Source organism: Propithecus coquereli, unplaced genomic scaffold (genome assembly GCF_000956105.1).
Source record: "Propithecus coquereli isolate 6110/MARCELLA unplaced genomic scaffold, Pcoq_1.0 Scaffold12, whole genome shotgun sequence".
NCBI lineage: Eukaryota > Metazoa > Chordata > Mammalia > Primates > Indriidae > Propithecus > Propithecus coquereli.
In genome coordinates, this window is record NW_012136080.1 from 2,491,738 (window position 1) to 2,508,946 (window position 17,209).

General features: G+C 35.7%; 2 protein-coding genes across 2 annotated transcripts in view; one reads left to right on the plus strand and one right to left on the minus strand.

Annotated features, from left to right (window-relative positions):
- Window positions 1-8,204, plus strand: part of PP2D1 (protein phosphatase 2C-like domain containing 1) — a 20,099-nt gene extending 11,895 nt beyond the window's left edge. Inside the window, exon 3 of the mRNA XM_012664356.1 lies at window positions 7,323-8,204. Coding sequence (XP_012519810.1) covers window positions 7,323-8,107 — 785 coding nt within the window. The 3' untranslated portion in view covers window positions 8,108-8,204. The remainder of the gene's footprint in view (window positions 1-7,322) is intronic.
- A 109-nt stretch (window positions 8,205-8,313) lies between these two features.
- Window positions 8,314-17,209, minus strand: part of RAB5A (RAB5A, member RAS oncogene family) — a 39,302-nt gene continuing 30,406 nt past the window's right edge. Inside the window, exons 3-6 of the mRNA XM_012664367.1 lie at window positions 14,955-15,106; window positions 14,525-14,647; window positions 12,927-13,020; window positions 8,314-9,747 (exon numbers count right to left, since the gene is read on the minus strand). Coding sequence (XP_012519821.1) covers window positions 9,632-9,747; window positions 12,927-13,020; window positions 14,525-14,647; window positions 14,955-15,106 — 485 coding nt within the window. The 3' untranslated portion in view covers window positions 8,314-9,631. The remainder of the gene's footprint in view (window positions 9,748-12,926; window positions 13,021-14,524; window positions 14,648-14,954; window positions 15,107-17,209) is intronic.

The following is a 17,209-nucleotide window of genomic DNA, read 5'->3' on the forward strand; positions in this document are numbered from 1 at the left end:
CACCCGCCTCGGCCTCCCAGAGTGTTAGGATTACAGGCGTGAGCCACCACACCCGGCCCTTGCATTTTTTTATGAGGAGAAATCTGCTGTCACTATTATCTCTGTTCCTCTATATGTAATATAGTTTTTCCCATGTGGCTAGTTTGAAGATTTTCTCTTCATCATTGGTTTTAAGCAATTTGATTTTGACGTACTCTATTTTTTCCCTCCTTACCTCTCTTCTATCCCTAAGACACTCCAATTATGTACTTTAGGCACTTGAAATTGTACTATGGCTCCGTAAACTCTTTTCATTTTAAAAATTTTTTTCTATGCTTTGTTTTATTCAATTTCTATTGCTTTGTCTTCAAGTTCACTAATCTTTTCTTCTGTAATGTCTAATCTGCAATTAATCACATTCAATGTATTTTTCATTTCAGACATTGTAATTTTCATCTCGTTTTTTTTTAAATCTTCCATGTCTCCACTTAACTTTTTGAACACATATGCAGTTATAATAACTTTTCATGTTCTTACCTATTAATCTGACATCTGTATCATTTTGGCGTTGGTTTCAATTCATTGACTTTTCACTTAGGATGGGTAGTATTTTCCTGCTTATTTGCATGCCTGGTGCACTAGTTTTCTAAGGCTGCTATTACAAATTACCAGAAACTTGGCTTAAAACAACAAAAAGTTGTTGGTTTTGGAGGCCAGAAGCCTGAAGTGAAGGTGTTAGCAGGGCCATGCTGCTTCTGAAGTCCCTAGGGGAAAAGTCCTTTCTTGCTTCTTATAGCTTATGGGGGCTCCAGGCATTCGCTTGCCTGTGGCTGCATAATTCCATAATTGTCTAAAAAATTTTTTTAGAGACAGGGTCTCACTCTGTTGCCCAGGTTGGAGTACAGTGGCCCAATCATAGCTCATTGTAACCTTGAACTCCTGGGTTCAAGTGATTCTCCTGGGCTCAAGTGAGGCTCTTGAGTAGCTAGGACTACAGGCATACACTACCACATCCAAATAATTAAAAAAAAATTTTTTTTTTTGGTAGAGATGGGTCTTGCTATGTTGTTCAAACTGACTGGACTCAAACTCTTGGGCTCAAGCAATCCTCTTGCCTCAGCTTCCCAAAGCACTGAGATTATGGCCATGAGCCACTGTGCTCAGCCTCTGCCTCAATCTTCAAAGGCTCTTGAGGAGGACCCTCTGGAGATCTCCGGGATTCTCTGTGCGGTTCTTTTCTCTCTAGTATTCTGTCCTAGGTAAACTCTAGGTGCATTAATCTCCCTGGACTCTCAGCTGTCTTTTCAACACAGATGAAAGTGGAAATCCAGTCACTGTTACTATATCTTGACCAGAAGGGTAAGAAATTCCATAGATTTATGTTTTGGGGTATTACTTGAGGGTTTGATGTCCAGAGTACTGCATTTGCTCCGGACTGGTGTCTTCCTGTTGTCACTATCAAGATGAACATGATGATCCATTTGAAGTTGTCAGACTACAAATACATGAAGGTTGGTGGTTCCAAGTTGTGTGGCTTCCTTTTCTCCCCCTTCTTCAAATGGATCATCATGTTCATCTTGATAGTTCAGCATCATAATTTGTAATAGTCCATTTTTTCTGCCATCTGAGTGATGGTAAGGGGTGTAGGTTTATTTTTGGTTCACTGTTTCAGTGAGGCCATGGTCCTCTAGGGCCCTATCTTTGTTGAGCAGAGCCAATTAGTCTCCCCACCTTGGACAAGCTCTAGGTTTTGTCTCCTGTCCAAAAACCCTGTGAAAATTCAATGTTTGTATACTCAGCTCAATACATGGTCTCAGGTAAAAGGTGGTTTTTGTTCTTGGTATACCTGGATTCAGGCATTGCTCTTTTACTTTAGAATTTTGTACTTTCTGGTATATTACCTAGGGTATGTATTTGTTCTCAGTGGGAGAGTCAATCCAAGACCCCAGACTCCCCCATTACAGCTAGTTTTTAAATATGAATATTTTAGTTTATCTGCTATTCCAAGATCTTTGTCTAGATTATACATTTGTTCTTAATAATTTCTTTAATTAAGGCTCCATAAACTATGCTTATTCACTAGTGTCCTAGCTTTCTGTCCATGAGCTCACACTAGATTGAGAGACCAGGCACAACTTTACCTACTTCTCTATTATTCACAAATTTTTAATTGGTGGCCACCTTAAGCCCCCTTCCTTCTCTTCTCAAGTTCACCAAGTCACTCTTTTCATCTAATCCTCACAACCTATAAGGATAATCACATTTTTAATATATGAGAAGATTGAGGCTCATCAAAGCATTATATAAGCTTACACGACCAATAAGTGACCCAAGACTCAAGTCTAAAAGACTTGTTACTTCAGATGAACAATATGAGCTTTCTACTTTAGAGTGTCTTCATTCCTGTGTGGTCTTCTTTCATTCATTACTGTTGCAGTATTTGCAGACTTCATTTAATTGTTTCATTTTCCTGTCTAGATTTGATTGTTTCTATAGATTTGAAAAATTTCTGTTTGTTCACACTGGTTTAATAAGTTGCTTTTAAATTTATTTACATCCCTACCCCTTTTCCCTAAAACCTAATTCAACTCCAGAATCTCCCTCATTTTATGCAGGAAAGAAACCATATATTCAAAATCACACTGACCTTTTCATATGCCTCCTTTCCCCCCTCTCCCTTTTTCTGGTGGTGGTGGTGGAAGGACTCACATGTGTATCAACCTGAGTCTGAGAACACATTTAAAAAATATTTCACAAATAGTTGAGACCCATGTGTAAAATACTGTTAGGCATTAGGTGTACAATGGTGAGCAATGTACAATGACCATGAGTTTCATGATCACACATCTTGCAAAATAAACAAAATAATCTTTTGAACATCCAATGAAAACTAGTTCCATATTAGTAAGGCTCTCTTACGCTAATCATTAGCTCGAAGAGGCACAAAGCTGCTATGCATGCTCATGATTAAACAAATTCAGCCTCTTTTGCCTAAATTACAGCCCTGAATAAAAATTGGATATAGGCTGTTTCCTTAACCTTATTTACACGCACGTTTACGTTTACTTATGATCCTTTCTGACTGTTCTTTTTCTCTTCCTGATTAACTATTTCCTCTTTTCACAAGATCCAAGTCACCGCTACCTACTCTCTTGTAATTCTACTTCATAAAGATTTTCTTATCATTCCATTATAAATGGGTTTGAAATGTTTCCCCTCAGTTTCTCTTAGATAGCCTCTCTCTGCCTCCTCTCCCTCTTGGAACACTAAATACCTTTTCTAAGTGTCTACCTATTAAATTACCTTCTGGAATTCTCACAATAACCTTAACGAGTAACACTGCAGGTGAAAAACTGTTACTTAGAGAAATAAAGTAACTTAATGAAGGTGGCACAGACAAAATGTTGGTATTAAAGTCTAACTGTCAGACCCTTAAGTCTTTCTTTCCACTCTCCCAAGTTGTTTCTTCTACACCAAACCCTCTTTATTACACCACGGCAATCTTGTCCATCCTAGGTATGTTTTTTCTTACCAACACATAAAACTTCTCTTCCTCTTCCCTCATTCTTAAAACTTCCCTGTTCTACCCCACAATAAGTAAGCTTTCTGATTTTATCAGAAAAATCTTGATCTTGCCCACTCAGCTCTAGAATTCCCTGGTTGGGATTCTAGAGCTCAGTTTCAAGTTTACTGGACTCTTCCTTCTCACAAAGTTGGAGATAACCAGTCATTGCAGGAGGAAATTGTATCATTGTCCTCTGCATAAGAAACGGACTATGCCACTTTAAAAGGTTTGAGCATCATGCCAAAGCAGCTTTTTAGTCCTCAAGATTACTATCCCCTAACATGTTGCTCTTCCAGTAATCCTGTTCCATTTCCGTTCTGATAACATCTTCTGAAGAGCACAATCTCTCCAACTACTAAAAGCTGTTACCTTTGTGTCTAGGAATTGAAATCATTTATGCTCAAATTAAAATTTTTATGTAATGGTCTTCATCGCGTAGTTCACTGCTTGGTTAGCTGTTCTCATTTCCTCCAAACAGATGTCACAGAAACCTTTCTTTAAAGCCAATCTGTCCTCTCTTTTAAACTATCAGAGCTGCTCCCCTCTCTTCCACTCTTCAGACTACATGGACCTAACAGTGATATTTTAAAATGTTGCTCCAATTTCCCATCTTCATGGGGGCCTTTTGTTCACCATCCTATTCAAGCTTTCAGCTTAATGCATGACTTTAACAACCTCATTTGTAGTTGATAGCATGCCACCCCATGTTCAGGTAATCAAGACTATTGACTCTGCACATCTGACTTTCTAAAATCTCCATTCCATTAGTACTCTTCCAGAGCCTGAATCTTATTTACCTTCTATTTTCTGGGTTACATGCATGAATAGTTGAGAAACACTAGCTACCCCTCCTTCACTTTTTCTTTCCTTCATACACCATGCATATAAGGATGAGAACCATTCAGAAGGCAGTACTGCTCTTTAACAGGATGGATACATTGTCCATTAAGTAACTTGCTTAAAGTCTGACAGCAAGCCACTGTCAGAGCAACAGCTGCAACCAGAGTTTAATGACCCTTCTAGGAAATTTTGTGTTGAACCTAAGGGATGTTCACAAGTAGCAAAATGAGCCAAAATGGCATTTCCTACTCTCTAGCACAGGGGTAAAAAAGGCAAATAGTGTATAAGGTTACATTTATCAAGCTCTCTGCAGAGACAACTAAAATCAAAATACCCATTTACCATCCTTCCACCTTAAGTTCATAATTCTGTTAAATTCTTTTCAAATTACATAGGAAGGAACCAATGCTTTTTCTTTTTGCTGAATGGGTTTTGGCTTCCTACATGCAAACAAACATTTAGGAAATCAATGGGATTGACAAACATTTAGGAAATCAATGGATTTGACTATTCTGAGTTCAATTATGTCCACTGTGTTTTCAGAGCTAGCGCCACACTATTCATATATATATATGTACACACATAAAAATGTTCCCAATTTAAAAGAGGTAGTACACTGTATGTCCTCCTAACAGAACAATTATTTTTACTCAGTTGACATGCTAAATACTATTCCATGCCACTCTGCAGATACAGCAATAATTTACAATCCAGTAAAAGATTTTACTGGTTTACCTTCTGCAGAATGTTAAGAATGACCAGCAGTAATGACAAGTTAATACAAAACATTAATAAATGAAATATACTTCTTTAAATGAGGGGTTGTGTAGTTTTTCGAACTACCATTTATACAGTTCTCAAGTTTCACGTACACCATCTTTTAGTCCCAATCCAGTACCTCAGCCATTAATAATTCCCATTATGTAAATGAGTTAATAGTCTCTGTCTACACCTGACACTAATGCTTTAACAACTTAGGCTTTCAAACTGTACTAGTTGCATGACCTCAGCCTTTTAAGCCCAAATTCCTTTACCTAAAAAATTGAAGGCCTAGAATTGAACCCCAGTAACAAAATTCTGATCCCAGCTATAGCATCATGTTTACAATCATAATTTTTTTTTTTTTTTTTTGAGACAGAGTCTCACTGTGTTGCCCTAGGTAGAGTGCCATGGCAACAGTCTAGCTCACAGCAACCTCAAACTCCTGGGCTCAAGCGATCCTCCTGCCTCAGCCTTCCAAGTAGCTGGGAATATAGGCGTGTGCCACCATGTCTGGCTTATTTTTTTTTCCATTTTTAGTACAGACAGAGTCTCACTTTTGCCGAGGCTGGTCTCGAACTCCTGACCTCAAGCAATCCTCCCACCTCGGCCTCCCAGAGTGCTACAGTGATAGGCATGAGCCACTACACCCAGCCAAAACCAGAATATTCTACCTAAATTGGGCATACTATTCCAGGAATTTTAATTCTCAGAGATAATATTCAAACATCACTAACCCCATCTCAAAACAATTTAGATATTTTATAAATCATAAATGATTCGATATCTAAGAAAAATTATTGCTGGCATGGGCACGGTGGCTCACGCCTGTAATCCTAGCACTCTGGGAGGCCGAGGTAGGAGGATCACTGAAGGTCAGACATTCAAGACCAGCCTGAGCAAGAGTGAGACCCTGTCTCTAGTAAAAATAGAAAGAAATTGGCTGGACAAGTAAAAATATATAAAAAATATTAGCGAGGCGTGGTGGCGCATGGCTATAGTCCCAGCTACTCGGGAGGCTGAGGCAGAAGGATTGCCTGAGCCCAGGAATTTGAGGTTGCTGTGAGCTAGGCTAACGCCACAGCACTCTAGCTCAGGCAACAGAGCAAGACTGTCTCAAAAAAAAAAAAAAAGAAAAGAAAAACACTATTGCCTATGGTAAGTATGTAATTATGTTCCTAACAACTTGGGGAAATTAAATTTTTCCTAACAAACCAAAGATAGTTTTAGTAAACAACTATCCCCCAGTCTGTTTAGGGCATGTTTAGATTTTAAGATTTCAATGAAGCCAGGTGCGCCTGTAGTCCTCCAGCTATTTGGGAGGCTGAGGCAGGAGGATCACTTGAGCCCGGGAGTTTGAGGCTGTCACGTTACTGTACTTCCGCCTAGGCTACAGAGCGAGACATCATCTCAAAAATAAAAAACATTTCAACAAAGTACAAAGATTTCAATGAAGCACACATCAAAGGTTCATCTGAACCATGAATAAACTACAACTAACTTTTAAGGTTTCAGTGTCCAACCGAAGGGTTTAATTTAATGCTGGCTGCCTATTATCCATTTAACACATGAATAATACCTATTTTTCATTCACAGGACTAATTAATTTTTTTTAACCACACATTACAGGAACCTAGTAAGACTAACATTAACGGTGGTATTCTAATTTTTTCATTGCTCATGAGCTAAGTACGTTCAGGTTTTAACTTTTACCAGTTATAAAACTGTCAAATTCTATGCTTTAAAACTGTTTCTAATTGAAAAAGCATGTATTTAAAAACATTTTTAAAATCTGCTATACTGACTATCTATGTTGGCTATAAAAAAAGTTCAAGTCTTGACTCTCTAATGTAAGTAATATTCTGATGCTGTTTGATAAAAAATTTAGAAGTCACTTTTCATTATTTGTAGTTTTAATACTAAATGCAGGAATTTTAAACACTAAAAGTTGCTTAATAATGAGGGATACATTCTTCTCAGTTTGAAGTCTAAATTACTGTAAACTATGAAGTAGTAATAACAACATTACACATATTTTTAAAATATTTTTTCATGGCCTGCTTTCTGTTTAGCATTGAAACACAGGATTATTAAAGTTATTAAAGTTAACAGATTTTGATACAACTGGTTATCAAGTTTCTAGTATAAAATTTTTTTTTTTTTAAAAATAATCTTTTAGGTAATGTGCAAGCAGTTTTATGCAGAAATGGGAAAGGTTTTTGCCTAACCAAAGAACATACTACACGAAACATTAATGAAAGAAGAAGAGTACTTCAGAATGGAGCAGTGATCAGTTCACATGAACCATATGGGCTCTTAGAAGGGCGAATAAAAACCACACGAGGACTTGGATTTCATGGAAATCTCAAACTGAAAAAATTCATAATCCCAGCACCTCAAACTATTTCTGTCCCTATAGATGACTTGTGTCAATTCCTTATTCTAGCTACTAATGGTCTTTGGGAAGTTCTGGATACAAAGGAAGTCACTGCACTGGCAATGACAACGTTTCATGTGTATAAAGAAATATACTATTCTATCATACAAAACAAATCTTCACCATCAAACAGTGAAGCAAACATTACTAAATCAGAAAGTAATATTTGTGTATTGTTTCAGTATAAACCTCAATCTAAAGAATGTGTGTCAACTGCAAATTCAAAGGAAAATTTGTCCAATTCAAAATATTCTAACAATTTCATTTATAACCCTGAAAATAGGGAAACAGTTCCACCAGAAATGACTCATCATGAACCTTGGAGCAAGAAAGAAACTTACAGACCACCCAGCGTAAATGGGGTGCCAAAAAGTGAGAAAGAATCAGGCACTAAGAGTTTCTATGAAGGTGCAGCTGAGTATGTTAGCCATAAACTTGTAAATGCTGCTTTAGAGGCTGGCTCCACAGACAACATCACAGTTACGGTAATACTTCTCAGTGGAAGTGAATATCAGTTTCTGGCATAAAAAATAAAGTTCCAATTATCCAGGGCACCAAAATATAATGCCATAAAGACAAGTCTTCAATAAGCCAGATATTAGGATAATTCATGAATACCATGCAAATAATTTTTTAGAACATAGTAAAGAAAATATAAAAGCAGTTATTAGGTTAGATGTCATCTATGTATGTTTACTGTTTTATGCCAAAAAAGAGGAAAAAAACCCAATACTTGCTTTTTATACCACTTTATTCCAACCTGAGCACCTCAATATAAAACTAAACACTGGTGAACCGTTTTCCTTACTAATTCTGCATTATCATAAATGTACAAGTTCTCCTAGCAGTCCAACACTTAAATAGATTAAATCATCTCTGACACATGGTCGATTTCATATAATGAAAATACCTAAAATAATTAGTGCAATATACTGAACCAATCAAAATAAAATGAACTTTGGAAAACAAGGCTGCAAGATTGTTACTAACATATTGCAATACTTATGTTACAAATTACGGGTACATTGTTTATTATGGTTCTAACCATGTAAGAACTGAATCCCCTTCCATTCAAAGGGGCAATGAAAGAATTAGCTGTTTTAGTAACTGTACATTTTGTATACTTTTAAGCAACTCTTAAATATTACAGAAAAGTAATACATATATGGAGACTACAATGGAGTACCCTATTTACAGTACAGCTGAAGATCGAATTTAAAATAATCAAGTTTGAGTATACATAATTGTTAGTGCATTGACTATATTATGTCAAAAGGGAACAAAAGCCCCCTCCTTGCCCCCAAACAACAAAACCTATGTAATGGCCAGCAGTGATTAAATAGAAATCACAGACACTTGGTTTGTTTCATTTTTGTTGAAGAGCTCACATGTTTGAAGTAAACACTATCCATTAAGATGCATTTATGAGTTTTCATATTCCTAAAACAAGATGGGGTTACACTTTTTACCCCATTTAAAAAATAACAGGACTGGCTATTATTTTAGATGCCACTAATGTTCCTTTTTTCCCCCTGGAGATGTGGGACTGTTTTCCTATCATTAATTTATTAAAATGTGGAATGTACACTTTAAATACAGATACCATGAAAAATTATGACGTGCCCAAATACTGTAGCTAAGCATAAATATCTTTAGAATCTCTTTCTAAAAAATGAATTTTTGAAAATCCCAAATTAATAAGTTGCAAATCTTTTTCATAGTTGACTACTGTACCAGTGTGGAGAAACTGGATGGTTAACCATTTGTCTATATTCCTAGTGATGAGGAATGATTCCCCCAACCTTCCAACGAAACAAAGTGTACATACAGTTCTCATTTCCCTTTCTATTGCTGAAACATTAGTCAGAGGGACACATGCATGTTATTAAAAATTAAGTTCAAAACACTTAAAATAATTCTGTATTAGAAACTCGACTCTATCGTAAGTCTCTTCTTTTTGGAAGTCATACTGGGCTGGTTAAATGCTCCAATTCCACTGTTATTAACATTTAGGAAGCAGAAGAATATTCCAGCTAGTTCAAACTGGAAATTTAGTTACTACAACACTGACTCCTGGTTGGTTGTGTGGGTTCAGTAAGGTCTACTCCTCTTCCTCTGGCAGAATTTGCTCCTGGATTCTGTGGTTCATTTTTTGGCAACTTTTTAGCTGAGAGATAAATTATCAAAATAAACAGAATTAGAATACATTAAAATTACTTTCATCTGCTTATTTGTAATCTTTCTTTCCAGTTAGGTTACCCCCAAAGTATCACATGACTATATGTTTATTCTTTCAAATGTTCACTGAGAATCTATTAAATATGAAAACATTGGTTGCTGTATTAAGGGAGTTTAATTTCTGTGAGAGTTGTGTTGGCGAGGAGTAGATGGGGACCTATTGTAGATAGACAAAACTTCAATTTGACTAGAGCTATATATAACTCTTTATACAGATTCACTTGGTAATACCAGAAAAGTTGTACTTTATTTGCCACAGACACTTTTTGGAACAAGTCAGGACAAAAATACCATCACTATCACCACCCCAACAAAATTTGTCCTCTACTGTGCAACCTAAATATCACCCAAAATTATGACAGATCACATCTCCTATTTCCTTCCTGGCTTGCACAGCCTTCAACCTTCAAACACTCACATTTTCTCCTTTTACGGGCTGATAAAGGATCCTAATCTGTTTCACCAGCAGATGTCTCTAATACAAATGGGATTGTTCCTGAAGCTCCTATCTCCAAAAAACTATCTCCCAATTTTGAGTCAGATAAGTGTGGCTTGTCAGAGTCAGACAAAGCCCCTCAACCAGCAGTTATGTCTTTAGCCCTAAGCTCTATAGACTAATGGCTGTTCTCTGGAGTGTGCTTCCCACTGATTAAACTTTACCTGTTAGATGTACAGATGCTCCTTGACTTACAATGGGGCTACATCCCAATAAACCCATTCTAAGTTGAATGTGAATTTTTGACTCATGATACCTTTTCTATTTAAAAATGGGTTCATCCAGACATAATCTCACGAAAGTTGAATAGCATTGTACCAAATGCATGTCACTTTCGTGCCATTGTAACGTTGAAAAAATGTAAGTCAAACCATCATAAATTGGAGACCGACCATATTTTTTTTAATACCTGAGATCTTTGATGTGCCAAATACATTTTTTTTTGAAGGGAGTAGTAGTAATAGTAAATATGTCTTGGAGTACTGACTGTAAGGGTGGCTAGACACACTGGTCTCTAACAACCTTGGGAATAGACTACTTTATGGTAAGACTTTAATCTTACCAGTCCCTTGACTCAGGTTACTCAGAAGTTGAATGTGTTCTACTTCGAAATCTGAATGCCTAGTTGCATTGTGCATCTTTTATCCTTTCTTTTTTCTAGACATTCCACTCCACATCAGCATTAACCATCTTTAGAATCCTGGATGCTAGGTTGGGCAACGAGTCTGGGAGCCAGGAACACTGAAGTTTGGAAAGAAAGCCTTCACTTGGGCCACTTCTCTAGGACTGGCTTTAGGGATGGTAGCATAAATGGTAATACGATGGTAAATCTCCAGTCAAATGTATTTATAAGCAAAGCCCTGTAAGTGTTGAACACTGGTACCTGGGACACAAAATAGGCTAGCATTGTAAAGTGTATGATAATAACAATTCAGGTGTGAACTGAGTGACTATTTCTCCCTTTAGCATACTTCTCTAAGGGTTTGCTGTATTTAGATCTGAATGAGATTAGGAGGCTGAAGGAATTCAACCAGAATGAAGAGCTTTTTAGTTGCTGAATTGTTATGAGTGCCCTGTGTGATTTAAGTTACTAATCTTGTGAAGGAAATAGAAAGACCACAATTCCATTTATACCCCTTCTTTCAAGAAAGGAAACATTCTGATTTCAGGAAAAAAAAACTAAAAACTCTAATATGTAGGTTACTTTCTGACTGGAAAAATGACCTTATTAATACATCTGAATAAAAGGTACAAATTAAAGCCCATGTGGTGAAGCCTTAATACCATAAGGAATGTTTAAATTCCAGGTTGAGTTGAGGAACCTATTACCTCCCTGCTTCCTGTTATTAACTTTCCAGATGCAATTCTGGGTATAATTTGTACCATTTGTAAAAAGAGCATATTGTCACATAGTCCTTCACAACTGCGTTATTATTTCCCCAGCAAACCAAAAGCCTAGGTTTTTCAAGACGACATTTTACACAAGTAGACAAGTTTTTTCCACTTCAAATGAACCATTATTAAGCTCTGTCACCTAATGAAAAACAATAAAAAAGTACTTGTAGTTTTTACTGGGTTTTCTTTAGCCTATGATTCAACTACTGGTTAATTTGTCTAAGTTCAATTTAAGAGTATTTATTATTTGGGGTTAGGATTGTGGATACCCCAGTTAAGTTTCAGTGCTGTATAATAAAAGATGTTATAGAATGAGAAGAGTGCTAGGCACATGAAAACTGTAGAGGCAGTAACCTATGAGAGCCACCAAAATAGATCCTGTAGGTAGAACCTGTACCTTAAAACCACTGGAAGATGATTAGGGTCGAAGAAATACCTTTATTTTTGTTAAAGGAAAAAGGAGGCTTATTACTACTCCAACTTCATTACCTATTATCAAAAACTGTGAAATAGTAATTACCATCAATTAAAAGTACCTTACAGCAAAGGTAAGAGCACTGTGTAAGATCAAATGACCACTTGAGGTAATATATGGCATGATGTTGTTTTGCTTTCCCTCTTTCTCCCCATGCCTCAGTGCTCGGAAATCTTCTCCCTTACAATGTTCACATTAAAAGAATTTGCCATTCTGTACACTTATGTATCATGTACTTCTCTAAGTTATAATTATCAGTGATCTGACTTAAAAAGAACTTGAAAAAAACAAAAGCAGTGCTCTGTTCAGGGTGAAGAAAATAGTTATTGATTAGCAAGAAAGAAATCTCATTATGCGTGACTGTTGCATAAATATTGTTGATCTCCCTTTTAATAAAAAGTATAAATTAACAGAAAAATATATATTTATCTAAAATTTTCAGTTAAATCTTTGGAAAATCTTTCTACTTGAACTGTCAGGTCAAAGCCCAGGCTTAACTCACCAGGAATAAACTTACCTAAACAGATAGTATTACAACCTAATAGGTAATAATCTTTCAAATTTGACAGTATTACCAACAAAAGTATTGCTTGGTACAAGGGACCTAGAAAAGTAGTATAATAATAATAATAATGATAATAATAATAATAAAATACATTTTCTTTTAAAGAGACCACCAAACCAAATATGCTCCACACTTGTTTTTCCTCTATTTATCACTTGAAAAAAGTATTAATCTTACCTATTGCCATGAATATTTCGTTCACATTCATTGATGTTTTGGCGGATGTCTCCATGAATAATAAACTGTTATCATCTGCATAGGACTGTGCTTCCTGTTCATAGAACAAAAAATGAGATATATTCCTTAGACATATACTATACCTGCTTTATTTTTATTATAGAAAAATGAAGGCTTACTTATTACTACTCCAATTTGATTACATATAATAAGCTACTACCAAGGTAAGAGCACGGTGTAGGATAATTTTATAATGGAATACTTTCTTTTTTGCCTCAACTTCTTAACACTATCTCACCCTGATTCATCTGTTCTTACATTAAATCTACTTTCAAATAATGAGTTCCAGGAGGGGGAAATTATCCTATTCTAAATATAAAACTATCTTTGATCTCAATGGCAATTTTTACTTACGCTTATTATCTGCAATGAAGACTAAAGGAAACCAAATAATCTAACACTGGCTTCAACCACTAAATGGCACCCTCATATTTAATTTTGAATGATTTCTATAGCACCATTATAATTTTGAATATCATGAATCATGCCTTTGAAAATTACATTACTGCCCTACATTTTTGTCATGCCTTTACAGTTCACATATATTATTGCCTTTGTTCCTTCCTCACAGCTGTTGTGAGGAGCAATCAATTATCTTTCCCATTTGACAAGAAATAATTGAGGTTCCTTTGAACTGATATGTGACAGGGCCCCTTTTGGCTATATGTGCTCTACCACTCTATGCTGGGGAGATAACTATTTTGGAAAAAGTAATAGATGATACTACACCTCACATAGTTTTCACAAGAATTAAATGAAACTACTTGTGTAATGTGCTCAGCTTAATACCTAATGGTACAAGAAACACTAGTGTCCTTTCTCTCCTCAGTGCACGTACTCCCTCCTGCATTCCCTCTATCGCCACCATCACAAAAGAAAATTATTCCATCACTGATATTACATACATAAATGGCCACAACCAAACTTCTCTGATAGAGAAGCCAAAGAGCAAGAGATCAGATGCAGTTTTAAAAGATTAAAAGATTTAAAAGATTTCCTTTATTTTTAAATGATCACACTTGCTCTTCTTTGCACCAGGAAAAATTCTGAAGTAGTTATTGTAGATGACATACAAAACAATTGGATTTTGAGTCTTTATTTTTGAATGCCCTTTTAAGAATAAACACGAGTGTGTGTGTGTATGTATATATGTGGGCATGCATGTGTGCTGATATATATTTATAGAAGAGTAGAAAAAGGTTAGGAAAGACACTAGTTGAAGTACATGTCAGGTGGACGGATCAGGGCAGGGGACAATCATTCTTTGCTTTATATATTTTTGCACTGTGAACAATTACTTTTTTTGTAATTGTGTAGGTCTTCAAAACCTTTGAATCAATTACACATTAAAATAATAGAAAGATATTTAAAAATTCAAGTTTACTGGAGGAAACATTACATGTAATACTTCACATTTGTTTTAAAAATCTGCATTTTCTATTATTTGCATGTCTTTAAAATTATAACTAAATCAGTGTTAACACAATAGAAAGATTTACAAAATATGTGCCTTTAAGTGCAAGTTAAATTCAACATACCTGGAAATCTACAGCTCTTTTATTTGCTAGGTCAGCCTTGTTTCCTGATAAAGCTATTACAATGTTAGGACTTGCTTGCCTCTGAAGTTCTTTAACCCAATTTTTTGCTCTTGCAAAGGACTCCTGTTAAACAAAGAAATAGCTATTTGGCATACGCTCAAAAACTGGTTAGGAAGCATCTTTGTGATACAAGGCTTTAAAAGACTGTCCAATGTAGCTCTGTGGGAAAGAAATTCTTAGGACTATTGCATTACTTAAGACACTTCCATCTTATTTTTTTAAATCAGATTTTCTAACTCACAAAAGCTTCAGCAGAAAGGTCAAGATTGGCTACCAAAAATATTTTTTAAAATTTTTTCTCTAATCAAAATTCTGAATAACAAAAATGGATATTCAAGCTAGTTTCACTGTAGAATGCATTTGTACTTACCTCATTTGTGATATCATATACAACTATGGCTGCTTGTGCTCCTCTGTAGTACATTGGTGCTAGGCTATGGTATCGTTCTTGACCAGCTGTATCCCATATTTCAAATTTTACTGTAGTGTCATCAAGACACACAGTTTGGGTTAGAAAAGCAGCTGAAAGAAGAAAATGCCTGGAATAAGTTTGTCATTTTCTTTCAAATGTTTTCATAATATAGAAAACACCTGGTTGTATACATGTATCAAAATATCACACTGGGCCGGGCGCGGTGGCTCACGCCTGTAATCCTAGCTCTCTGGGAGGCTGAGGCGGGCGGATTGTTTGAGCTCAGGAGTTCGAAACCAGCCTGAGCAAGAGTGAGACCCCCGTCTCTACTAAAAATAGAAAGAAATTAATTGGACAACTAAAAATACATAGAAAAAATTAGCCGGGCATGGTGGTGCATGCCTGTAGTCCCAGCTACTCGGGAGGCTGAGGCAGAAGGATCTCGTGAGCCCAGGAGTTTGAGGTTGCTGACGCCACGGCACTCTAGCCCGGGCAACACAGTGAGACTCTGTCTCAAAAAAAGAAAAAAATCACACTGTACCTCATCAATATGTACGATAATTATGCATTAATTAAAAATAGTAATACAAAAAAAAAGAAATAAAAAAACAAAAAACAACCGAAACCTGATACATTGCATACCCACAGTTATTAATGGCTTTAAATACTTGAAAAATCTGTTTGAAAGCTACATAAGACCTTTGTAGCAAAATTGCAGATTATACTTGTAACTACCATTTACACTGTCAACACCATGTCCTATTTAATTCTCCTTGTTTTTATTGTCACACTATGGTGATTTAGTCCTAGACCATTACTACCAAATTGATGTTTCTTGTTATATTATCTTTTAAAAAATTATGATACTTTATTTGGTAATCATTCTTACTTTAACCTAGATTTGTTGAATGGATTCATTACTCACTTCCTACCCCTTCATTCCTTGCCATAAGAATATTTCGTATCTGTACTTTTTCATCTGTGCTTTTCTCTGATTCTAATTTTAACATTAAGAAAGTACCATTATAAAACGATACCTTACTGTTAAAATTAAAAAAGCCCACACACAGCCACTTTTAGTAGTATGCAGGCTGATGGCCACTATACCTCGCGATTCCTCTCCTCTAATTAACTTTGGTACTTAGAAACCTGGTGCTGCTCTATCACAAATTTATCTATTGTAAATTGGCATGCTCTTCCCTTCTACTTTCACTTGAAGGTATGATATTTGAACCCTTTTTCCAAGTTGATATGGACCCAAATTACAAAATTTTCTAAAACTGTCATATCATGCAAAAGAATTATGGTCCATTTCTCTGAATTGTAGCAGTTTATCTAGTGATGTTGATCTTTCATGAGAGATTTGCCAATTAATATCAAATGTGCTAAATAAGCCAAATCTACTCAGATATATCTTTTATATTAGATAACATTTATTTTTCATGCTATTTTAGGTTAACTGATTGGTGACTTTAGTACCAGCGACTAAATTCTTCTGAGTCTTGCTAACATTGTAACTGGACATATCTTTATTTTGAGCTAGATTCTAATTAATAATTCTGTGAATTCTCACAAGTAGATAGCCATATTTTACACATATTCTAATTCAGTTCAAATTTCTTTTATGAAAAACAATTAGCAGAACTATCCATTTTCTAAAATCCTGTATTTATGGTAAAGGATATTCAGAAAGCACTGTCACTTTTTCACTATTGTGAAAAGTTCTCCTATAGAATCAAAAAAATTTTAAACACCTACAATTAAGTCCCTGAGGAAGTTTACTCCTTTATCAGTAAAAAGGAAAATGGGTCACAAAATATAAGCCCTTTCTCAAATATAGTTTGATTCAAACTTACAAAAAAAAGGAATTAAAATTTGCATATACTTTTGTTTTCTCTTTTAAACACACCATGAACACAAAGTACAATAATACAAAAACATTTATATTTCCATAAATCAACTCTAGGTAAAGGGAAATAAATATAGTCACCTCTCAGTATCCATGGGGGACTGGTTCCAGGATGCTGGGTCATACCGAAATCCGAGGATGCTCAAGTACCCTACTTAAAATGGTGAACTATTCTCACGTCACCTATGCATATCCCCCCATATACTTTAAATCATCTCTAAATTACTTATAATTCTTTTTTTTTTTTTGAGACAGAGTCTCACTCTGTTGCCCTGGCTAGAGTGAGTGCCGTGGCGTCAGCCTA